The sequence below is a fragment of the Manis javanica genome, chromosome 12 (genome assembly GCF_040802235.1).
Source record: "Manis javanica isolate MJ-LG chromosome 12, MJ_LKY, whole genome shotgun sequence".
Lineage (NCBI taxonomy): Eukaryota > Metazoa > Chordata > Mammalia > Pholidota > Manidae > Manis > Manis javanica.
Genome location: NC_133167.1, coordinates 108,504,575 through 108,530,194, shown reverse-complemented (window position 1 = coordinate 108,530,194; position 25,620 = coordinate 108,504,575). Strand labels below are relative to the sequence as shown.

At 49.8% G+C, this 25,620-nt stretch overlaps 1 protein-coding gene across 4 annotated transcripts in view; it reads right to left on the bottom strand.

Moving 5' to 3' along the window:
• The window catches only part of CSMD1 (CUB and Sushi multiple domains 1), a 1,487,013-nt gene extending 1,472,117 nt beyond the window's left edge, over positions 1–14,896 (bottom strand). For all 4 annotated transcript variants that reach the window (XM_073219228.1, XM_073219229.1, XM_073219231.1 and 1 more), the window contains exon 1: positions 14,556–14,896. In XM_073219228.1, the coding sequence (XP_073075329.1) occupies positions 14,556–14,799 (244 nt within the window). In that variant the 5' untranslated portion in view covers positions 14,800–14,896. The remainder of the gene's footprint in view (positions 1–14,555) is intronic.
• Positions 14,897–25,620: the final 10,724 nt, after the last annotated feature.

The following is a 25,620-nucleotide window of genomic DNA, read 5'->3' as shown; positions in this document are numbered from 1 at the left end:
TCCTTAAAGATACACTGCTAGTTGGCTGAACACAATGGATGCCAACCAGGCACCCAGTTTTCTGAGCTGGTGGGATGAGGGCGCCCATCTCTGTCTCCTTCCCCTAATGCTGTGAAGTGTCAGGTGTCTCCCATGTGCGTCTGAGTGACCATGGTAAGTATGGGTGAAGTGCCCATCTCTGACAGCTGTCACTGCCAGCGGCCACGTCAGCCTTCTTTCGCTGGTCCCCGTGCTCATCAGTCGCTGGCCCTTAAAATCTTCGTAGAATGTTGATCACTGGTTCTCTGCTTCTATGCGTTGACTATTCCATCTCAAACTCCATGAAGTTAATTTGTTGGTTACAAAGCTCCTTTGAGAGTAGCTGAGTGGCCCTTCAGCGATGAGGAGAACCGAGAATCCCCTCCCTGCAAGGGGGGTGCACCTTTCACCTTTAACAAAAACACAGCCCCACTGACCGCACCCTCCCTGGGCAGCCCTCTGGGGCACAGGCCGGGTGATCTGAACAAGAGGAAACAGCGTGAGTGGCAAGGGGGTTTCATGGAATTGTGCACACCGGGGAAGAATGTTTCCTATTTCCTGGGCTCTAAAAGTGGCACAAAATGTGAATTCTCAGAGCCCCTGATGTCACCTAGCCAACTCCTGGCTCAGGAGCACCTTGGGCTGACCCTGAACCCCCTCCCCTGTGGGCAGCCTTTCAAAGCCACCACCTTACAGGAAGGACATGCAGACCCTAGGCTATGGGGCGCTTGTTGAAGAAATGCTGGTGAGCATCTCCTAAGGACACCCCGCTTGAAAACTAGGTCCCAGGGCCACAGTGAGGTTGCAGGACGAGACCACACAGAGGGAAGCATCGGGGCCTGAGGCAGGATCCTGCCTGAGAACACGGATGGCTGGCATGCGACCGATCCAGGGAGCAGGCAATCCATGAACCACAGTCACACATCCATGGCACGTCCAGTCCCTGAGACCTTACAGCCCTGCATTGCTGAGGACCTGGAGAGCTGCTATGTTTACAGGGTTGCAGTCTGGCCTGTGCTTAGCCACATCAGGTGTGAGACGGATGGATGTTTGCACTGCCAGCCAGACTGGGCATGCTTAGGCTTTGAAGAGTCTGCAGTTGACTAGCGGCCCCTTGAGTTCCAGGTGGCCTATTCATTAAGTCCCAGTCACGTGACTCTGAAAAGACTGTCTTATTCTAAAGTCACAATCAGCGATTCATTTTTGTCACTGTGACTTGGGCTGTCACACATGGGGACCCTACCTTTAACCTCGTGATACAGGTGTTGGTTGAGACTGAGAGCCGGCAAATAGGGAAGGGCCGCTCCTCAGGGGGATGGGCAATCACGCCTGAGCACCGAGGCACTCGCCAGCCGGCTCAGGCCAGGTCATAGTGGCCGTCTGCGCACTACTGACCGCTCTGTACTCGGACACAGAGTGAGTGCGGGAGGCCTTGAATGCTTTTAAGATTTTAACCACCCCAGAGTCTCCAGTTCTACTATTGCTCTTCACTCTCAGAAAGGTAACAAATCAGCTACACTGCCTGACAAAGACCTAATCCGTATTTGTCACGAGGCTATGCTGGCAAGCGGCACCGTTTCACATGTTCTTTTAAAAAATAGCTTCAGAGACTTGTCTTGGGCAAAACTAAGCAATTAGAAAAACAGATGAACTCTTTCAGAAAGCAAAAAACATCACATGGTTCTCAAGAAGCCTCTCAACTAGTACACCAGGATGTGTAGACACATGTACTCTTCCGAGTGATCCTGCTATGAAAAGTGTTCTATTTTTTTCTATTGTTTCTCTCAGGGTCGCTTCACATGTCCAAGGCTTCCTGATCATAAATGACTTTAAGACTCATCTTCTTTAAGTGACTTTACTGAGTATTTAGTTTTAATCAAGCCAATGTGATGTATGAGGTCGAATTATGACTTTGCTCCTTTATCACTTGACCTCACTGAGAAGTCCGTACTGTTTTAATCTGCAAATGAGGTAAGGAATGTAGAAGCATTTTATGTGTACTAAAGATTTCTAGGAATCAGAATTGTTCTTATGAATATAAGACGCTCACTTATATCCAAATACAATTATGAATCTCCACCTACAAATAATTTCTCTCCAGAAAAATAGGGCTTTCTCCAATATTGCTTCTGTGGCCATATCTAGAAATAACAGTCTAATTTTGTAGTTGCTATAATAATAATCACCACTGTTTTGAGCTTTTTACATGTACTTATTCATCAAATCCTTATAAAAGAGTCCAATTTGCCTTCCCTTTGCAAAAATGGGGACCCTGTGTGTCAGAATTTCACATTTTTCAAAGCATATACTAGGAGGATGGGCAGATATGAACACTGACTATTAGATTCTCAGAGGATGCTGTCCGACTCATAAAGCACAGCATTTCTGTAGAGCTCTCCTCTCCAACATGAAAGCCTAAGCACATGGAAACTAAGACAAATTACTTCCATCATATCACATTAACTGCTAATCTAAATAAAGAACCAGTTTTTCACTTCCATAAAGTTATTTTAATCACTAAGAAATGCAAACACACAGTTGTCTGTGCAAATCTGAGCAATCCCCACAAATAAAAAAAAATTCAGTGTGATGGAATTGAATGTGTTGAAGTGTTCAGAATTAAATATTCTGTAGGGACATGTCATTCACATTATATCGATATATAATGCTAACTGGTTAACACAAAGGCCCTGTGGCCCTGTGCTCTTCAATGACTGAGAAGAAATAACTGTAGTTAAGTTTCTTAAAAAGTGGCAAATCCTTTATTACATTTTCTTGTGGAGGGTCCAGCGGCATCCCTGGTGGTCCTGGAACACCTCAGAAGGATAAAGGTTGGATATTGTGCGCTTCCAGTTGCCAGCGTCATGTTGGGTTTAAAAATGAAGCCCAGAACTTTCCTGGCCATCCTGCCTCTGCTGAGGGAAGCACAGGGCTGGAGTGGCACGGGCTCCGGCGGGAGCAGAGAAGGAAGAGGGGAGATGGGCCACCCGGAGCTCTGCCTTACTTTTCCCATTGAATTTGTGCAAGACACTGAATTTCTCTGGACACACATAAAACGAGAAGGAGAGAGTAAAACTTATAAACTTGAAGGTCACTTCAAGTTCAAAAATGTTATCATCTGCTCAACAACATGGTCTGGTAAGATCTCCTGATCCTTTTTTAGTTTATATAATAATTTTTAATTTAAAACCTATTATTTAAAGAAGTGGACGCAGTACTTCCACATATCAGACACTGAACCTCGTGCTGTAATGTATGCATCTTTTCACATATCCTTACCCATGCACAGAAGTAGCTTGCCTTTTCCTTACACAAAAATGGGAACAAAATATATGTGCTATTTTGAATGTTCAACTCAACCCTTTACCGGAACACTTTCATATAGGCCATACAGTGGGATACACAATAACCTATTTAGCTATTTTAGGATGATGGACATTGAAGCTCCGTCCAATTTTTCACTCTTAGAGAAAGGACTAAAATGAATAACTATATATTGCTACAGAAAATATTACACTTTGGGGTTGAAATATCTGATAATTTAGAATTTTGATTGGTATGGCCAAATTATCTCCCCGTAAAATTTCCCTAGATATACAACAAGGATATGCAAATGTGATCCCATATGCACTTGCTAACGTATGACAAATCAATTGTGGTCTCACAAAAACTGTGTAATGTATATGCTTTTTATCAATAATAAGTTTAGGGATCTTTTCCTCCATTTATTATTTATGTTTGTTCTTTGTAGGAGACCCGTTTATATTTGTCCATGTTCAGTCAGATCCCAGGCCCTTTGGTTACTGACTGTACAATGCCGTTTTCATATCAGCTTATCTCTAGTGTGGTAAGCAGACCCTTAAGAGGCCTCCATGACTCCTACCTCCCGATGTTCATACCTTAGTATAATTCCCCTGCCCCTGAGGAGGGCAGGTTTAGCTTCTAAACAATAGAATAGGGTAAAAATGATGGGCTGCCCTTGATCACGTCCCCATCACTGTGTGGTTATGTGTAACATCTGTAGGGCCACCTTGCTCAAGTCTCTTTCCTTCTCTGGCTTTGCACCGATTTGAGAAGCCCCACATGTCAAGGAGCAGCATGGCCTTCAGGAGCTGAGGGCGAACCCCAGCCAACGGCCAGCAAAACACCTAAGCCATCAGTCCCGCAACTGCAAGGGACAGAATTCTGCCAGCCGCCTGTGCCATTTTAGGAGCACGTCCTCCCCCAGCAGAGGTGACACTCCATCCCAGCCAGCAGCTTGACCCGGCCTGCCCGAGCACAGCAGAGGGTGTGTATGATCCAGCTACGCCCTGCAAGACGGCCGCCCCATAGGAGCTGTTAGATCCTAAATGGGTGTTGCTTTAGGCTGCGGGGTTTGCAGTGATAGAGTGGGCAGCAGTATGCAGCTAAGACGCACAGCCCTGAGGTGGAAGGCCCCCCTCCGGTCTGCCCCTCATCACTGTTTTCCAGCCGGGGCTCCAGGTTTCCCGCTGGCGTCTGGTACTGCAGAGAGGATAAAGGTGGAGAACACGACAGTGGAGCAGTATGTCGCTCCCGTTGCCTTGTCTTCCTCTTTCCAGCCCTCCTTAATTTGGGACCAAGAATAAGCAGTCATTAAACAGCATAAAAAAGGGGCTCAACTCTCTTACTTTGATTTCCAGGCTACAATAAAGGACCAGAGATCTCTTAACTTGCATATTTATTTCCTTCTCATGGTTCCAGTCTTAAATATAAAACTAAGATAAACCACTTCACAGAAGAAATGATAGCCACTTATATATGATATAACCTTGTCATATGACACTTCCTATTATTATTATACCAACTCTTTTTACAAACCCTCCTTTGTTCATCCATCCTAAAACTGAAAGAAGGAGCACATTTGCCAGGAGACGGAAATTACACCCCAGAGCTCGGCGTGACCACAGTCCTTGGACTCTCAGGTCAGAGGACCCTTTCTTCAAATACCTTGACAACATGTCCCTTCTATTCTCCTGTTGCCACTAAAGAGCTCTGGGAAGGTAATTTTGTGGTTGCAATGATAAAAAAAAAGAGACTGATTAGTTCTTTGTTCTATAATCTTCTTATGTAATTCTTTTAAATTAAAGAGCTGAGAGATAAAACGGTCATGAAGATCAAAATGACAATTGTAGGTTGACACATCTCAACCAGCTCTAATACCATTAAAGTATCATCACTGGAAGAAAAAAATAAAACGCAAAAACCCCAGATGTCTTACTTTGTATACAAAAAGAAACAATTATGAAAAAGAGACACAAATTAATCAAAGAAGCATGGCCACATAATAGCTTGGATAAAGGTTTCAAAGCTACTTATTCCAACCACAGGTATGCCACTTGCATAGCGCCTGGCACAGACTTGAAGAAACCGTTACTATTTCCTTCCAGAGGCCATCTGTCTGCACGGGTCAAATACATGAGAGCATCTGTTGACTCACTGAAGAAATAGTGAATGTGTAAGGAAGTGCCGTGATAGTTTGATAATTGCAAGAATGTTTTACAATTTTTAAGGACTTTGTGATCTATGGAGTAAGAATGATGTAAACAAACAAGAACAAAATCAGCAAACAAGTACCATAGTTAAGAGAGATCCTAAACTCACAATTTCCTATGTTAGAACCAGTGATTGTGAAACGGAGTAAGTAACCAAGAGCTTGGATGAGGGAGAGACGGGGCCATCGGGTTATGGGGGAGGTAACTGGAAGTGGACTCAAAGCTGGGTAGGCTTGGGAGGAATGGAACCAGGGGCGCATCCGGGATGAGCATTAAACTGGTCTGACGAAACGGGGAGTCACCAGCAGGAAGCCCGGGGCCAGAGCTGGAAAGACAGCTGGATGCCAGATCACCAAGGCCTTGGAAAATCGGTCTGGGGGAAGCACGTGGTATCTGCAGGGCACACCCGGGGCTTGAGAGGCCCAGTCGCACCGCCAGTGGACCAGCAAACCAAAAGCACCTTTCGTTCCATTAGTATCACATTCTGGAGGTCTCTGCAACAAAATCGATAGTAGCAGCAACAACCATGAAACTCGGGGGAAAAAAAGAGCTTAAAAAAAGGCAAAATACTTGTTTCCAAGAAACAGATTCCCAGTCCAAACAAGGGTTGGCCCCAGCAACTGTGTGACAGAAGAAGGCAGGAAGGCCTACAGGGAGAGTCATGTTCGCCCACTTCCAGAAACAGTACCCGCAGGGGTTTCCTTCCGTCCCCCTGTGGCCTTCTGGCCAGAGAAGAATTTCAGAGGCTGAGTGGCTTCCCCTGAGCTCCAATAGTTACAGGCTTATCTACATGCTTGATGCCAACCTGACCCCAAAGAAACGGCGTTTCTCACTCAACGCCCTCATCTCACTTATGTGCTTCCTGGTCCCTCCCCCTGGCTCCGATGCTCTGGAAGTTGCCGTCTTCTACGGGAACTCCTGTCCAGTACCTGCACATGCCACTTCCTGCCTCTATCGGTCAAACATTGGAGTACAAGCTAAGTCCAGTGATGTTAGGGTTTTTCTTTCTTTTTGGAAGTATGGAAGTTCCATGAGGGCAATCACAGATTCAATTTCTCTTTATAAAATACCCAGGCAAATTGTAAGGGCTCATGACTGCCAGTTACACTGAGCTGAGTGACTCAGGCTGGCACACGCCACAGTTCTTCAAGGGAGCACAGTGATTACTGTAAACCTACTTAAGAGTCTAGACTTCCCACCTCTCTTCTGGCTCCCAGATCTTCACTGTTAAGGATGATAGCCTAGCAAATTCTTCATTGTTAGGGACGATAGACTAAAATATGTGTATTTCCCTCAATGATAGTAACTACCTAGATACTTATATATATATCAATCAATAAAAACAATTCCACCTAACAGTAACAACATGATTTTTCTCATTTGATTTTCCCTTGGTATTATCACCAAATGTTTTTAAGTATTTGCATTTATATTTTGAAAATGACACATTGTTTCCATGTAAGGCAGAGCATGCACATTGAGGTGACCTGTAACCTTATGTATACAGCCAACGTCACAAACAACACAGAATCCTAACAGCTGGATTTATCTTAAGTTATTCACCGTCAACAAGAAGCACAAGACTGATGCTTAAGAAATTTACATTTCTAGTGCATAAAGGGAAGTATCTGCTGAACTCAGTTAATTTCTTGTAAAAATGTGACCTTTCTTATGTTTTTGGGGTCCTTCTTCTTGTCTGTTTGAAGGGCCAATCATACCCCATCAGTCTTAACCACCCACAGCTGTTTATACGCCAATGTACATCACTTTCCTAACCATAAAAAAGAAAGAGTAGTTTGAAACATGGAGACAAAAATTGCTGGTGGCCTTTTTAACACACTCTTAGCGTCCATTCTTCAAGAGAAAAGTGGATATCCGAAGTTCAGGAGAACACATTTTCATAAGAAGGAACTACCAAGGTCAACTTTTAGTAACTTTGAAGATCACCCGTCTGCCTAAAAGTCAAAGCTTTGTAGTATTAATTATCCATTTGCTGATAGGAAAAGGAAGGAGCAATTCACTAGAGTCATCACTCATGTAAGGTCTTAAGAACCACAGTCACGTCAGGGGTGCGGGCTTTTATAGGGACACGAGTGGAGAGAGTCCACCATATACTGAACATGAGTATCAACTTCATGTAGAAAATTACTCATTTGTAGAAGATCAATGAAGATATGTTCTATTAAAAACAAGAGGAGAAATAAGTCAGTTTCTCTGAATAAAGGCATAGGGATTCGCCAGGCATCCGGGAAACACTATTTGGACTTACCAATTAATTTCAAGGGCTTTTAATTCATTAGCGATCACTCCCCACATATTTCTAATATTAATTTAACATTTAGCTCTTTCTCACACAACACTAATGATATCAAAGTACACTAAACACGAGAAGAAAAAAGGTTTTCAATCACACAGTTTTTTCACATGAAAGGACATAATTGTCCCTTGAAGTCATCCCATAATATAAACATTTGGACAAGGAGCTTGAGTCTCATCTTTGTTGCAAATCTTTTTTTTTTTTTAAGATTAAACAGTGTAGAATGACAACACTGATAATGGAGGCACTAATGATAAAAAGAAACTTTCTGACAAACTTCATAATTTCATGATATAGTATATTCATCACGAGATAAGTGTGAGCTGATTAGCCTGTGAAGGTTCAATGAACAGGTTATTAGATTTTGATGCCTTTTACTGAAAGGGAGATAGGAAAGATGGATGGATGGATGGACAGACAGTAGACAGATCATATATACACATATAAAAATGAAGATGTCCTACACCTTCCAAAACCCACTTGCTGAGAATCACTTGAGAGAGAGGCCTTAGAATTTGCATTTTAACAGGAACTCAATTGAGTCTTACGCACACAAAGTTTACATGTGTGTTCAAAACTCTGCAGCGTGGTCATAATGCCAACATCTACAATTATAAAGGTGACATATTTAGTACAAAAGGGTGTGTACAGTGCCTTGGGGAAATGATCAATGTCCGCAAAACCTGCTTGGATTCCATTGGGACTCACCTGGCTAATTCAGACAGAAAGCTGGATATATATTTATAAAATCCGTAGGTCCTATTAGTTCTTCTCGACTCTTACTGAGATTGAGGCTCTCCAGATACATAAATGAAAAAAATAAATACATAAAATGTACTTGGAATAGGGCCTATATTTTATGTAATTTAAGTCTCAGGTTGCAGATGTGTTCTAAAAGTGACTCATGGGTTAAAAAAAAAAAAAGGGAAGGGTTATCAATAGCTTGACTTGATGATGAGTGTATTTCCCTAGATCTCATTCCATTAACAAGGACAATTCTTAAGCCACAAAGCATTGTTCATGAATTACTACTTCACAAAGCATGAAGACAAAATTACATTAAGATTACCAGCACTAAGATGGACATATCCCTCTCACTCTATTTATATTTGGAGAAAATGACAATACAGAAATACCCTTCCCTTTGTACAGCTTTCATTGAGCTAAAACTAGGACCAGATAAAACAGGAAGATTTCAGCCAGTAAATGCAATATGTATGACATATAAAGATATAGTAGTTATTTCTAGTAGGTGTCAATGCCTGCATGTGTTTCATTCAACCAAAACAGTTTGAGCTGGACATAAATGTTGCCTCTGTGGGTCAAAGTAACACCGGCTCAAAATCAAGTTAATTTGTTCAAATGTTGTCAGGAGCATGTTAACAATGCATTCGAAAGTAGGTTTTGTTAAATGAGAGCATGTCCAGAGGGTGGGAGTATTCCAGACAACAGAGATGTTTGAGGATAAGGAAAGACCATTAAACTTCCCTGAAGCACTGATGGCCTTTTCCTCTCCCAGAAAGCAGGAGTGGATATGAATGGTTTAAAGAAATTGCAACTGAACTGAAAAAAAAAAAGTTTCACACTCTGTATCTTAAGATGTTGATCTGTTGGTGTTGGGGGAGTGGGGGGCTAAAGGTTTCCCCTAAGCCCCTAGTCAGTTCATTTTAACCACTCAATAATACCATTTTTTTAAGTGACGGGAATTGTAACTCTGTTATTCTACCTCAGCACTAAAGACTCAATCCCAGTGTAAATACCTGGGTACCAGATGGTCAAAGGGAAAGTCATGTATAGTAAGTAAGTCTTGGTGAAAGAGGCTTATTTCTTTCCACTTAGGTAAACATCTAAATAGGATTATTCGGTTGTTATGCTGGTAGGTTGTTCTGCAATGGACATTGAGTGAGTGAAGCACAGCCGCTGGGGCTGATTGTAGGCAAGGTCAAAGGTTCTAACAGATTCCTTTGGGGCTACTGAGTTCCAGTCCAGCCAAAGTACCTATTTCTGGGCTTCAAGTGGCAAATCCGAGCCAGTTCTGTCTCAAGCCACATCTGTGTCTGGTGACTAGGGTGGCGGGACCACAGAGCGGAACTGGGTTGGTTCTATCAGTCATTCCTGTTGGTCCAGGAATCCAATTTCCCACTCTACTGGCGGAGGGCCAACAGGATTTTCAGTACGTCCTTGCAACCCACAGCTATAAATACTGCAGGCTGCAGTGTCTATACCTTTACCCACACACCCTCCTCCAGTGTATTAGCTAAATAAATAAAATTAAAATTAAAGACAACATAGCTGTGTCATCTACTCTATCCAAGGGGTAACCCATTCAACTTGTTCATTCAGGAGGGAAATGAACCCAAGCAAAAGACAGAAAAGGCCAAAGGTAAAGTGCAGTATAAATGGCACATATGCAAGTTGAGTGGCTTATTTTCACTATGAGCTCAGCAGAAATTCTACTGGAGGCACATTTAGAATTCAGTAGAGCACAGGGTATTTAAGATGCCATTTGCATTTTGACAGCTTAGAAATGTCTACACTGGATTTGCTGTATCCTCGGCAATGAGAGCTCACCGGCCACAGAAGCTGTGCTCTATTTCTTAAAGGAAGCTCAACCATTTTCTTGACATTTTCGAGGCTCTGTTGGTGTTTGTTTGAGACAATGAACTGGAGACTGAGGAAGCATTGCCCCCAGGAGGAGCTGGGCTTGCCTGGAGGAACTTCTCAGCTCTGTAGTTCTGGCGGCTTCAGATCGGGCACAGTGGGCCCACTGAAAGGCAGCGGAGTCCCTGTGGCTCCGGGCCTGTGCCAGGCGTGGTGGGGGGGTGGGTGAGGGGATCCTGGGGGCTCCCGCATGGCTTTACTGCCTGCTGCTTGCTCCTTGGGCTTGTTTAAAGGTATCACATTGTCCCACTCTTCAAGTCTACAAAACTTGTCACTTCAGAAGAAAGCCTCCCCTTGGCATACCTTTTGTTTTTTTTAAGGATTTAAAATCCCAAACCTAAAACATATAGAACTATATCAACGGAAGAGCTCTTAATTGAAAAAAAAAATTCCCTTGACAATGCAATAAAGAATTCACAGCATTTGCTATGCAAACGATGAATGCGGAAACATATCCTTCCTTTCAGAGGGTCCGCCTTTTTAGCGTATGATGGATTAGGGCCTTCTGTGAATGCCAGGAGCGCCTGGCACCCCCCAGGAGAGAGAATGCGGAGCAGCCCGGTCATGAAGGAATGTGGCAGGCAATGGAAAGGTCTCCACATCTTAGCGGTTTGAATTGCTAAAGGGCAACTCAAGTAGGCATTCGGGGTTGGGGGTCTCCCTCCCTCCCTCGACCCCCACCCCCTCTAAGCACCTGGGTTGAGTTTCTTAGTTTCTGTGGAAATCTGGCGATGCATACTTAAATCTTTGCTGGGTGGGTTGGCCAATGTTCCAAATACAAATTCTGATGAACACCCACCCCACCTTCCTCTCCCAGGGCTCCATGGGGAGACCTTATCATATGTGACCCCTTTTACGAAGCTCTCTAAGTAATGTCTGCCAACAACTGCATTCTCCCGGCTGCACATTACGCAAGAAACCAAAAAGCAAACTTCTTCATCCTGACAGGCGGTAGATCAGCCCCGGACAATGCGCGCAATTCTGAGCGCTCATGGAATGAAATATTCCACTTATTTACTAGATGAAAACACTTAAAGCCCTTCCCTTTCCCGCGGTTCCTGCAAATGCGCTACTTTTGAGCACGTATGCACACTGGGGACCACTGTTTACAATAACATCAACCCCCAAAAGGAACATCAAAATCAAGTTCGGGGTACCCCCTACGTTGGGCTGAGGTGATGACCCGGGAACCGATGGTAGCGGGGTCTATTGACCGCATGTGCAGCCGCCGGCAGCTGCTCACGACTCCACAAACAGGTCACGAATCACACCCCACGCGTCAAAAACTCTCCACCCGCCTTCGCCAGAGAGGGAGCCGCCACCTGCGCGCACGCGGCCGGGCTGCGCGGCGGTGGCGGGCGCCCCCCGGTCGTGCCGCCCCCGGAAAGCCGCGGGCGCGCAGGCGCCCCGGGCCTCGAGCCCCTGGCCGGCGCTCCCGACCCCCACCCCCAACACCGCCCCGGCACAGGCCGGACGTGGTTGCAAGGCAGGGGAAATGCGACCCGCCCCGGTTGCTAGAGTCCTCAAGGGGCGACTCCGGCGCTGGCGTCACCAGCCTCCAGCCCGCGGCCGACTCCCACGCGGCCACCTGCGCCTGCACTTGACCCTGCGGGCACAGGGGAGACGTGCCCGGGTGATGGAGGAGCCGTGCGCACCCACCGCAACCTCGGCCCGGCATCAGCGTAGTGAGCCGGCCACCAGTCCCCTCCACGCGCGCGCGCGTACACACACACACACACACACACACACACACACACACACACACACACAGCGTAGTGAGCCGGCCACCAGTCCCCTTCACGCGCGCGCGCGTACACACACACACACACACACACACACACACACACACACACACACACACACACACACACACACACACACACACACACACACGGTGGCACCGCGCACGCCAGGGGCCCGGGACCCTGGACTCCACTTCCTGGCTTCTGCAGCCCCCGGACCTGGAAGCCCCCGGGCGCAGAAGGCGCTCTCCTGCCTGCGGCCGGTCCTCCCAACGCAGGGGGCGCCCAGGACTTTGCGCCCCTCGCCCGCCGACCTCGGGATCCGCCCCAGCGGCCCCCGCCCACGGTCCGCCGGCCCACACCGTCCCTCCCGCCCCTGCCCAGCGCCTCGGCCCACCCGCGAGGGGGCGGAATCCGCCCGGCACACACGTGTGCGGATTATTAAGCAGCCCGGGCACAGCCGCTGCCGGCTCCACACAGCGACCCCTGTTAATTGCGGGGGAAGGGCGCTTGGAGCGCGCGGAGCCGCGGGGAACCCAGAATGCGCTCAGAGGACGAGCTGCTGGCCAGGGTTGCGAGGCGGCCCTGCCCCCAGACGGGCCCTGTGGCCAAGGGGAAGGAGCGGGAAGTTTTGCGGAGTTGCATGGAAGGTGTTTCTTTCCAAGCAGGCGTTTGACTGGGCAAACCCGGGTTCTGTTCCCAGGCCCCTGCCCCAAACAGCGGCACAGACCTGCGCGCACCTCCCAGGCACAGCCAGCCAGCCCTCTTGACGCTCGACTTTTCCTGCTTCGCCTCTCTGTTCCCAGCCAGCCCAGTGCACCCTCCCCTGCGCGGCGACCGTGCCTCCGCGGAGGCTTGGACGGCGGTGCGCAAGGCAGGGGTGTCTGGACCGAAGTGGGCAAATGGGCAGAGGGTCGGTGTTCGCGGAAAGCTGCCCAATCCTGAGCCATCTTGAGCTCCGTTTGTGCTCCCTGGGATCTCGGGGCGGCTTCCCACAGACACCTCTTTATAAGGGTGGGTGCTTGCACAGAGGCGCTGGTGCCCAGCGGCCAGCCCTCAGCCAGTCCCGGACCCCAGGGGAGAGGGGCCGTCCTCTGCCTCTCCCTCCCCGGGCCAGCCCACCTGGAGTTTCCTAATGGAACCAGACGGCCCTCCTTCGCCCTGTCAATCACCCTTGAATCTGGAACACTGAAGGAATAGAAAATGGGTGGAAAAAGAAGATGGAAGAATCTAGAGAAGAAAGGCAATTTTTATGTGGGTAAAGGGCAAATGGTCATTAAAAACAAACCCTTTAAGATTCGACTCCATTCTTCAAAAAGGAAAAGAGAAACATATCTGTCTAGACGTAGACATTTCCACGAGTGGGACGAGGGGCGCTGATGGACAGGGGAGAGTCCGAGGAGGCTACGGCGCGGAATGCGGGCAGAGCGCGCACTGCCCGATGTGAAGGTCCTTCAGGACCCCCTCTCCGTCCATCCCACCCCTCTCCATTCTCGGAATCAAGGGGGAGCTTGTTTTCTCTCCGGGAGAACAGACAGGCGCAGGAGCGACGGCCAGCCCCGGGCTGCAGGCTGCGGACTAGTCCGGGAGGAGCATTCCCGAACTCGTGTCAAGGAGAACCCCAAGTTCACCGAGCCCCAAGCCCCAGGCACGACCCGGGGGCTCCTTCCCCCACCGGGTGGCCAGGGCAAGAGCCCTGCGGCCTCTGAGGGGAACCCCGTCCAGGGCTCCCTGCTTCCCTCGCGCACCCCGCCAGCTCCTTCCAACTTGCAGGAGCGAAGTCCGGGGAGCGGCAGGCGGGGCGACCTGACCGAGGCAGCCCTCAGCCCTCGCCCGGGAGCTGGAGGGGAAGGCGGGCAGCGGGCCGGGCGAGGGCGCGGGGCGCCGGGCCCCAGCAGCCCCCGGGGGAGCCACAACTTGGGGGGCCGGCGTCGCCCGGCCACTTTCCCCGCGGTTCCGGGCCGGGGTTCCGAAGTCCCGGGCACCTCCCCGGCCGGCGGCCCGTGTGCCCCCCACCTCGAAGCAGCGGCGCCCAGGTCGGGGCTGGCCGCGCTCCCCGGCCCTCCGCGCCGCCCGCAGGCTGCGGAGCCAGCCCGGCGAGGGAGGGAGGGGGCGCGGGGGCGCGGCGGGGGCGCTGCGCGGGGAGCCGCGAGGGGGGCTCGGCCCGGGGCGCCGCGTCCCCGCGTCCGCGGCGGAGGCGCCCAGCCGCCGGCCCGGCCCCGGCCCTCCAAGGCGCACACCCGCGTCCGCGATCGGGCCTCGCAGGGCCGGCCCAGCGCCCCGCGGGCGAGCCGGCCGCCTTACCCGTGGCTGCGGCGCGGAGCCCCGCGCCCAGCAGCAGCAGCAGCAGCAGCGCCGGGAGCGGGAGCGGCGGCTTGGGTCTCCCCCGCGCAGTCATGTCCGCAGATAATCCACACGCGCGCGACACGCCGGCTCTTCGCGGATGGGCCGTCTCCTCCGGGGCTCGGCAGGGCTGCGCGCGGAGCCCGGGAATCACCGGCGGGCAGGGCGAGCCGCGGAGAGCAGGGTCCCCGGAGCGGCCGCGCATCGACGCCTCCCGCAGGTCTGCGCGCCCGGCTCGCCTGGCTCCGCTAGCATCGGTCCCGGGCCGCTGCAGGGGGCTGAGCGCCACGGCGGGCTGCCGGGCCGGGCCGGGCCGGGGACGAGCGCCGCGAGCCGGGCAGGAAGGCGGCGCGGCGGCGCGGCTGCGGGAGGGGGCGGCGCGGCGGGGAGGGAGCGCGCGGCGGAGCCGGGAGCCCGGGCGGCTGGAGCGCCTCCGAGTGGGAGCCGGGAGGGCGGGGCGGGGGAGGAGGGCGCGCCGGGCGGGGAGCGCTCGGCCCGCCGCTGTGCTAGCGGCTCCGGGAGCCGCCGCCGCCGCCGCGCGGGCTGGACGCAACCATCCCTGCCCACGGAGAGGGGAAGGAGGCTGCACGGCGCAATCCCAGACAGCCCGGCCGCCCGCGGGCTCCCGCGCCGCCGCGCTGCGCTCCGCTCGGCCTCCGTGGGGGCAGGAGACTTGCTGGCGCTCGGCGGGGGGACTCCCACGCCACACTGGGGGGCAGGCGGCGCGCCCCGGCAGCTCCAGAAACTAGGGTGTTCTGCGGGGCCAGAGGCGGGCCTGCCCCCCCGGCTGGGGTCTTCCGTTGCCCAGCGGAGAACAGCCCCCCTGCATAACTTGGCAAAGAAATGCAGGTGGAGAGAGCCGGTGAGCTCTAACTCCAGGCAGAAAACATCAACCTTATTTTTAGACACCGTCGTTGGCAAGACGACTGTGTGCAAGAGTTGCAACGATATTCCTATTTCCTGATTTAGGCTCTCAGGGTATCTACACCCAAACTCAGGTTCAGATGAAATTCAGAATTGGGAAGAGGATCTAGAACTGATAAGTGTGGCCTGCTTGTGGGCGAGGGCATGCTGGCACCGCTTCAGGTGGAACTCCGTGTCACACCCAGCGGGCTGCGTTAGGACTGAAGGAGAGAAGAGCTTCTTCCTGAATCTGCTAAGGGATGAAGCCGAAAGAGGGGGTGGAGCCCCCCAGCAGTTGCTAGAATGAACCACTTCCCCAGCTCCCCAAATAGAGGAGATATTCCTGTCATCTCTGGGGAACATGAAAGGCGAAGCGTTTTAGGGAAGATGTTGGGTTCACTGAAAAACAGGGGGCCGTAGCTGAGTGCTGACATTCACAGGGGGGCCTTTAAGGGATCCACCGTTCATGACCAGTCAGGTTTAGGTGACTTCCTCAGAGGGTGCAGGGACCAGAACAGGGGGCGTCCCACACCCTGGTAAGGGAGGATTAAGCCCTGTGTCTGCCCACATGACTGGCACCCCGACGACACTGAGCGCCGGACCATCCTCGCCACTAAATGGTTTTGGTGGGATGAAGAGCAATGGTTGGTCGGTCGCTGCTCACGGGGCCCCATTCCACCTGCATTTTATCTGCATCAGTCTTCAGGATTCGCTGGGTTGACAACCTCATGTTTTATATCCGTGACTTATTTTCCTTCCATTCCCTTCGCCCCAGTGGTCTCCAGGCTGCATGAGAATCCAGAGTGAAAGGCTACCATGAAAGTGAACCACCAGAGCCACCCCGGACCTGGGGCGGCAGAAAGTCCCACGCCTCCCACAGGGGATGCGCTTCTAAATATGCGGGGCCAACTTTGCTTCTCCGAAACCCGCAGCCCTAGACATAACGCGATTGCCCACAGTCGGAGCCCTATTTAGCCTCGGTATCTATGGAGGGAGACTAAGAAGGCAGAATGGCTCTGTCTTCAGGGAATTCCCAGCCGAGCCCGTGGACTCTACTCTGTAGGCTGAACCAGGCAGGTTGAGTGGAGGGTCGCCCCCTTGGTGATTTGAAATCAGACCCCAGATCATACCTTAACTCAGCAAGTGAACAAAAAATGCTTAATTAAAAAAATGAAGTGCTCCAGTTGTTCATTTTCAGCTCATCAGAAAAAAAAAAAATTGATCTCTTTGAGGACGTACGGAACTGACTTCTTGAGAAACGGTGTCTTGTCATTTTCTAATGACTCGTGTCACCAAGAAGGGTTTCTGGCATTAAAAAAGGTTTCCAAAATCTCGCCTTTCTGGACTGGGACTCATCGATGATGTTTACTTGATTAGGATACCAGTCAGCAACAGCGAATGTCACCTGTGAAACAGAATGCTTTCACACACAGGTGACAGGCTCCACCCTGGATTTCAGCTTCCTCGGGCTTGTCCTTAATGCCACCTCTTTGTCAGGGTACAAAAAAACCTATTTGATTCCCACCTTTGAGAAATAGTGGCCCCAGGTACCAGCACCTCTCCATTTTTGCTGATATTTATATGGGGGCACTGTTTTTGGCCAGATCATGTATCAGAGACTCACAGCGATTCATGCCAGATTGTTTCTTGATCGTACGTTAGAAGAAAGTGGGGATGGCTGTCAAATAAGAGAGGCTGGTTTTGTAATATGCTTGTATTTGTGTGTCATTTCTGCGATATATCCCCCCCAAGATCTCAAGGCGAGATTCATTCCAGAGAGCATGTGGCACTGCTGCCATCTAGCGTCAGCCTTTGTTTTCTGAGCGTTTGCAGAGGAATCGGTGGCCCTTGTGGCGTCTCATCTCCCATCTGAGGTTACCTACTTGGGTTTAAAAGTCCCTCAGAACACTCCACGTCCTTCATGTAATCAGGGTGCAGAGAAAGCCTATTATTCGTTTCCTAGAGACTGGTCCCCCTTTGATTTTTAAATGAATGTGAAATCTTCAATGTAGATCACAACCTAATGCCCATTATTTGGAGCAGAATTTACCAAATGGGATTAGAGTGAGTACAGGGCTGTGTGTGGGGAATTCACACCAGGCAGCCATGTGGCTGCTTCTCCGCACAGCCAGCAGAACACCGTACTTCTGCGTGGAGCTTTTACACTGTTCCGGGTTCAGACACGACGTGCTACCGTCCGCAGGCGGGGAATTCCGGCTGGGCAGCACTACAAGTGTTACTGGCACTCAGGAATGAGAGGGAACAGCAAAGTGAGGGAAGGCAAAGGGGTCTGACATGCGGAATAAAGGCAGCGCTAAAATCATGTGATGACTAAATGAAGACTCAGCCAGAGATGTGACCGTATAAACGTGTGTAAAGTCCTCTAACCGCGCAGGGAGAAGGGTGTTAAGTGAAATCATCTGAGGAGGGGGCAGAGGCTATAAACAGAACATTTGAGATAACATTAGAAATTAAGAACTTTGCAACAACTGAGAGTGTTAATTAGGTGTAAAAATTGCACATGGATGAAATCCTTGAGAATATCATGTATGGCCATGATCACTAGGTGGGAGAGTATTTAGCTTATTTAATGTCATGTTAAATGAACATCGATGTTGACTATGGAATCGGGGACATTCTTTCCTTGATAGAGGGATTTACTATTAGGGTCATATGATTCACGTCTCCCTAAATGCAATTTCTATCTTCAGGGAACAAGAAGTAAGTGGGACCTCTAGGAATAAAACCAGAGGTCAGGACCCTCGCGTTCTCGTGGCAAAAGCCTTTCACACATCCTCACAGTGGCATCACCGTTGTCAACAAGGAGGAAATGCTGACTTTGAGAAATTCAAGAATTTGCAGGTCACACCTTACTAAGGCCCAGACAGTGAATCACACTCAGGCCTTTTGCTGCATAACATTTAAAAACCATCCCTGCTGCCCACCCTGCTCCATGGAGCACCCATGCTTACACTCCTGCGTCCGTAACACTGGTGTCTCTACTGCAGTTGCTTGTTTAGAAACAGAGCCAGACATGGACAGAGCACCCCTTCCATGACTGCAGGCACACATTCTGTCCCGTGTTTAGGGAGCATCCCCCAGGGGAGACCATTTGCTAGGCCATTAAATGAGAGGGATTCTGTGGCCATTTCCAACTGCTTAGTCTTGCATATCTCGATTTTTCAAAGGCTTCTCATTGACTGGCTTTAAAATAAATAAACTGAACATGTTTCCATGTTTTTCTAATACAGTAACACCTTTAAATGTGTACACACACACACACACACACAAGGAGAGCATCTTTCTTTTGTTGACGTATAAACAGAAGGCAAAGAACATCAGGACGATGTAGAGAATTGAGGTGTGTCAAATAAGGCCGAGTCAGGGGACAGACCATCCTATAAATGACCCACTGAGAAGAAGGACAGAACTGTGAATTTTCTCCTTTCACAAATGGGCAACTAAATCCAAGGAGCCACACTTGGGCAGCAGAGTGACAGGGTAGGCATCGAGGGGCAGATGGCTGACCCCAAGCCCAGAGCTTCTGGTCCAGCACGTCTGGATGGGGCCCAAGGACTTACATTTCTAAGGTGCTTCCAGGAGACGCAGAAGCACGCTGGGACCACCCCCGAGAACCCCTGGTATGGGGGCTTGGCTTTGGTGTCAAAAGACCTGCTATGAATACCACATCCATCACTTTCTAAACAAGGAACCTTAATAAAAAAAAAAAACAACCTAATCTAAGTGTAAGTTTGCTCATCTGAAAAGGTGGAAAGTGATATTTACCTCATAGATCTGTTGGAAAAATCAACAACACAGGTACACAGCTGCTTTATAGCAAAAGTCTCAAAAACGTATTTTCCTTTTCTCTGCAGCCCATCTCTGCAGGAGGACCGAAGAAGAAACCCAGGTAGAGAAAGCCTTCCCCGCCTGCTCCGGCCCATGACTTAGGAGGGGCAAACGGGATTTAGGGGCGGAACATGAAACACACTCAACCCCTCCCGGTTTGTGTCAGGGTGAATCCCGCAGGAATCTGTGTGTGGAAAACCGCAAGTTTACTGACTATGACTTTAAGATCAGCTTGAAAGGCTGTCTCACACTGGCTCTTACCCAGGGCTCGCAGAGTGAGTGAACTTGAAAAGCTCAGTCCGGAACTGGGCGGGGTGGCATTCTGCATGCCCATCGATAATGCATTCGTCTTGCACTGAAGCAAAATGAGGGCAGGGACGCTTTGCTAGCTATCGGCCCCGTCTCATCCTGAGCTCCTCGGGTCAGGGAGGGCCGGCTCGGCCGCCCCTGCAGTACTGAACACGATCACGGAAACACACAGACGCGGATCTGGCTTCCGTGCCCTGGAGGCCACGAGGCTGGGGATGTTTTTCAGGGACTTCTGCCAACAGCCATCGTCCAATGGGACTAGGATTCGGCAGGGCCGGACTCAGCACTGTTCTCGATCCTGATGCTTCCGGAAAAAGCACTTCATTTCTGAGATTTGCCTGTCACATCTGCGAATCAGAGTTTGGGTTACTGTTTATGCTCCCTCTGAAGTTCTGCGACTCTTTCCTTTCTCGTGTTGCACACTTAGAGCATTTTCCTGTTCTCTCGTCTGTTTACTATAAAATGACATGTGTTTATACGTCTCTGTTCGGGTTCAGTGAGTTCTTTGTGGGGAAGGCATTCCAAAATTATTTTCAAAAAGGTATGTTTGCCAGAATGGCCTGCAAAGAAGCAGTCACCCCCCAAGCCACACACACACACACACACCATCTCTGCAGCAACGTTAGAATACAAATCATTGCATTCGTCTGTAAACTGGATTTTTGATTTTCTTTTTCATAAAAAGTCAGCGTGTTGTACAGTGATCACAAAACTGAAAATAATCATTTTGCCCACAAATGCCACTGGCTCAGGCACCAAGAGATGGTGACACCCTCATGCACTGTGACAGTTCCATCTTAGGGGTGATTTCATTATATTGAGGAACCATGGAAGTGAAATGTTTCCTTGACCTGTTCTGAGACAGGTGGAGAACAGGCACACTTCCTCCTGCAAACAGGTGTTCTGGAGCTGGTGGCTTCCAAGCCCTCGGGGTGACGGTGTCCCCAGTGCGGCTGTATGCTCTTCATTCTGCCCCATCTAATGTGCCAGGGAGAAGGCCCCAGAAGGACATGGATGTGCCCTGCATATCGGGGAGGTGTACCCAGTCCCCCTCGTCCCGTCAGGGGTTTTGTGAACAGCATACAGCAGCAGAGGGCCCTTCCGTGTGGGGCCGGGGGAGACCGGAGGGCTTGGGAAAGGGGTTGGCGTGGAGGCAGATGCTCTGGAACCTGCTGCCGTGCCTCCTCCGCCTGCCAGGGAGCCGCCCACCCTCCTTCCTTGCCCATTTCTCTCTTCACCTTCAGGAGAAGCATTTTATGTCATCATATACCTATTCTGTATGTCACGTCCCCAGATCTTGTTGAGCATCAGTGTCGCTAGTTGTGTCCCTAGTAGAGCCTTGTCCCTCAGGTCCTGGAGGCTTTCCAGTGCCCCTGACCCCCCACGAGCGGGATACCTGCAGGAGTTCGGAATCGCGGGAGTCGCTCCGGGAAACCACCTTGGCCTTTTGTTGGGAAAGCGGGACCCCTCGGGGACAGGGCTCTGGGCAAAGGCACAAGCCCGAGAAGGCACCCCGAGGCCGAGGGCTGACGACACTGCCGCAGCTGGCACCTCCCAGCCCAGTTCCTCCCGGCGGCCCAGGGTCAGCCTGCTCCCACCAGCATTCTGTAAGGGGGGAAATTCCTGGCGTGGGAACATGTGGACTCTCACAAACCTGAGCTGGGGCCCAATCCCTCTCCTTCCTCGTGTGCGGCCTGTGCATTTACCAAGAGCACCAACTGTCCGCTCCCTGAAAGACAATCTATTTTTTAACTCACGGGATTGCTGGGAGTGGTAATTGAGACCACTCAGGGAAAATACTAAATCGGAGCCATAAAATAAGCACACGGCTGGCTCTCTGTCTCCACCTTCTTTTTAGCTTTGCCTCTGAGCTTAAATATATTGTGGTATTTCTTTTTTCCCTGAAGGATTGTCCTTTATTTCTCATTGATGGAAATAAGATCCACTAAAATATTTCCCAAAACCGAATACACAAAATCTTTCCTCTTGGAGAAGGTTCAGTAACAAGCAATAGTTATTAGCCTTGAACTCACTGCAAAACAATTAACCCTGAGGGGGTCCCTTTCTGACGTGGAGCAGAGCCCAGTCACTGAAACAGCAGGTGACGTGACATCGTCAACCACAGCAGCAGAAACAGGACTGACACTGACCTGGTGGCCTGTGTGTGGTTCTGTTATTGCTGCCATGGTCGAAGAGGAGGAGGCATGTTTCCTGCCTGGGGAGAAGGGGGAAGGCACCCTAACAGCACGCCTGCTTTGCGCCACGTATGTCCTTATACAGAAGCTTCGGTTCTGATTCATTACCACGTTCTGGGCCACACACGTAACTATCAGAAAGAGGACAGAAACTCGAGTGCAAAGTTCAGGCTTTCTCCAGGATGGCCTGCTACCTGCGGGCTTGCTACGGAAGATGCTCTGATGTACCCTGGGCTTGAGTGGCCCTGAGGGAGAGAGATTTACACGCTTACAGGATGAAGTGCATTCCAGGCGAGGATGAGAAGCAAATGAATAGGTTTGGAGGATACACGTATAAGGAATCCTCAAACAAATTTATATTTTGCCAGAGGATGCTGTAAAAGTACTCTTTCTGAGCATGGTCCCAGGGTTGCCTTGACTCAGCGTGGAGCATCTGTTTGCAGGCAGGGCTGCCCAGATCGCGCTGTGTCTGAGGGATAGTGTTAAAAGGCAACCTGTGATGCAGACAGTGATGTAGGGACCCAAGTCGACCCATCCCCTGGGGGCCTGTGCCAGCCCGTCTCAGGAGACCCCTATGTCAGCCAGCAGGGTGCAGTTCTTACACTCCCATCCTCAGTCTATCAGCGAAGAGCTGACGTGCCCCTGTCGTGACAGGCAGTAACTGCTATCTCCCCTCTCACTGTCCTCTCCTGTCCACTCCCGGCTCTCCTGTCCTCCCCTGCCTTATTCAAATGGCCTAACCACACCCCACCGGTCCAGGGTGGTGAAGGGCCTACGTGCTCGCTGCAAGTACCTTTGTCCCTAAGCCTGTGCTTGAAGGTCCAAGATCTGCTTTTCCTTAAACAGACGATGCTTCCAGTTAAACCGTACTGACTGGAGAACTCTTCACTCTGAGGTCTCAGAAGAAGCTGCCAGGGAACCTGGCAGAGCTTTGCTCGTTGCTGAGAGGGCGGCCCCCATGGGTCTGAGCTGCAGAAGCTGCCAATGCCGGTCAGGGTGCGGCCCTGGGGCGATGGACAGGTGGGGTCTCTGCCTCTGTTCCTCTTCCATACAAGGCTGTCCATTCAGATTCCAGACAAAAGAAAATGTTGAGATTCATTTTCATCAGGTAAGTTGAGAGGTACAGACATGGCAACAGCTGGCATGGGGAGGAGCTTTATACGCACACATGCCTAGAAACAGGAGGCCGACATAAGGCCATGTGGGAGGTGCCAGGCTGGGTTAGGAGGCAGAGGAAGGCCAGAGACTGTGGGCAAAGGCCTTTCTGGGGTTTCCACAGGAAGGAACAGGTGCGACAGGGTGAGCAGCTACAGGACTGGCTGGTCTGAATGATTTCTTGGTCAGCAGCAGCCCCTAGTCTGGTGCCTTCCCTGGAGTGATCAGGGCAGGCGGACAGTGGCCTGGAGAGAGAGCCTAATGAAAGAGGAGGCTGGAAATGGGGGTTTTGCATAGGAAGGGTGTCGGCTGCATCCAGGAAATTTCTAGCCATGAGAGGGAAAATCTCTTCAGGGCCAGAAACATAAGGCAGAGTTAATACGCCTCCTTTCCTCTCTTTATTGCTAACCCTTGGTAACCACTAAGCTATCACACCTTTCTAAAATTTGGCCTTTCGAAAATGTTGCATAAATGGGACCACACAGTCAGTCATCTTTTGGGACTGAGTTTTTTTCAAAAGTATTCAGCATTTCTCTGGAGATCTATCCAACTTATTTTGTGTATCAACAGTGCATTTATTTTTATTGTTGAGTCACATTCTATGTTGGTGATGTATCCCAGTTTTTGAACCATTCTCCCATTAAACATATCTTGGCCAAATACAGTTTTCAGCTACACTGATAAAGCTGCTATGGGCATTCATATGTGGGTTTTTATTTTTCATTTGTCTAGGTCATATACCCCATGTGCTACATCCTGAGATTTGTCTGAAGATTCAGTGGAATTCCTACCAAAATCCCAGCAAAGGCTTTAGTATCAGATGGAGCTATAATTTTGTTTGATGATCAAATATGGCTTATAAAAGCGACAAGGAGGGGAATATTCTCTTGCATACACAGACCCATATTTCTGCTACTGTTTCTCTTCTTTCCTCAGGCTCCAAGATTCCTTCTCTTATCACCAACTTTCTGTTTGAAGCACTTTCTTCAGCCAGTCTTCACAGGAAGGTCTGCTAGTGACAGATTCTTTTAGTTTTCCCTTAGAAGAGAAAGTTTTTCTTCCCCTTTCACTTCTGAGTGGTAGTTTCTCCAGAAATTGAATTTGCAAGAGACCGTTCCTTGTTTCCAGCCCTTGGAAAATACGGCGCTATGGCTTCTGGCTTCTATGGTTTCATATAAGGAATCTGCTGTCATTCAAATCGCCACTCCCTGCAGGTAATGCCTCATTCTTCATGTGGTCTCCAAGGTGTTTCCATATCTTTAGTTTCAAAAGCGTAATTAGGGTGTATCTTCCAGTATTTTTTTGGTGGGGGTGGTATACCCCACTGGAATTTTCTTAGCTTCTTGAATCTGTAAGTTTGTATCTTTTGCCAAATTTTGGGAGTTTTCATTCATTCTTCCAATACCTCTGCAGCCCTATATTCTTGCACCTCTCCTCAGACTTCAAACAAACAATGCAGGATTTTTTTTACTGTCTCATAGGTGTCTGTGGCTCTGTTTGCTTTTTTGTTTGTTATCAGTATAATTCTTCTCTGTTGTTCAGGCTGGGTGAATTCTGCTGTTGTCATGTTCACTGATGACATCCTCCGCCATCTCTTCTCTACTGCTGAGTTCATCTACTGAGCTGTTTTTGTGTCGGTTACCATGTTTTTCATGTGTGTATTTCTACGTGTTTCTTTCTGCATACTTTCCATGTCTTTGCTGGGATTTTTCTATTTTTCCCTCCCCGATCATTTCAAGAGTTGATAATCAAGGGCAAATTAGCAAGGGCAGGAATGAATCCAGAGCTTGCAGGGGCTCAAAGAACATCAGAAGCAAAATAAACAGTGTGAGGGACACATAAATACACGATGGGGAAGCTGGAGAAAAGCAGAGTCTGGCGAAGATGAAGGGAAGATAAACATGAACGCGCACCACAGAACGGCCTGGATGGAAACACCGAACCTCCATGCTCAGGCTTTCTCTCTTATATAACAAGTTATGTTTTCTAGAAACCAGTACTGCTGGATGTCAGCCTGTCCTGAGACTTCACACTGCATGTCTTCTGCAGAGAGCACGGAGCTGACAGGGTGAAGGCCGTGGGGCATGGCGGGATCTGGGTCCTGTCCCGGCTTTAGCTCATCAGCCCTTCAGGAACCTGAGTTTCCTCTCTTGTCAAGCATCGTCCGGTGTATTTTTATGAAAATCAATAGACAAGGCAGGTATAACAATATTTGAAAAGTCTCAAGCTGCTGCGGTATTACCGATGACTACGAGGGGCTGGGAGGGGCTCTGCTTCTTCCCTCTGGGGTCCCTTGATCTCCTGCCCCGGTGGGCGTCTGGGCTCCCCCTGCAAGGTCCTCTTCTCTAGTCACACTGGCAAGGACTCCTGGCATCTGCCTCCTGATTTTTCCTGGCAGAGTGAACACTGATCTGCCCCGTTCACCTTTTCTCAAATAGGAATTTGATCTCTTCCCTTTTGCCCCACAAATAATTCCACTGGAGTTGTTCACATCTTACTGTTCCTAGGTTCAGAAGGGCAAATAATCGCTTTCTTGATGTTAATGAAGGGCTTTATTTTGGGCAGCAGTCATGCCAGTCATGATTTGACTGCCTACCGGGGGCCAGGAAGTACCA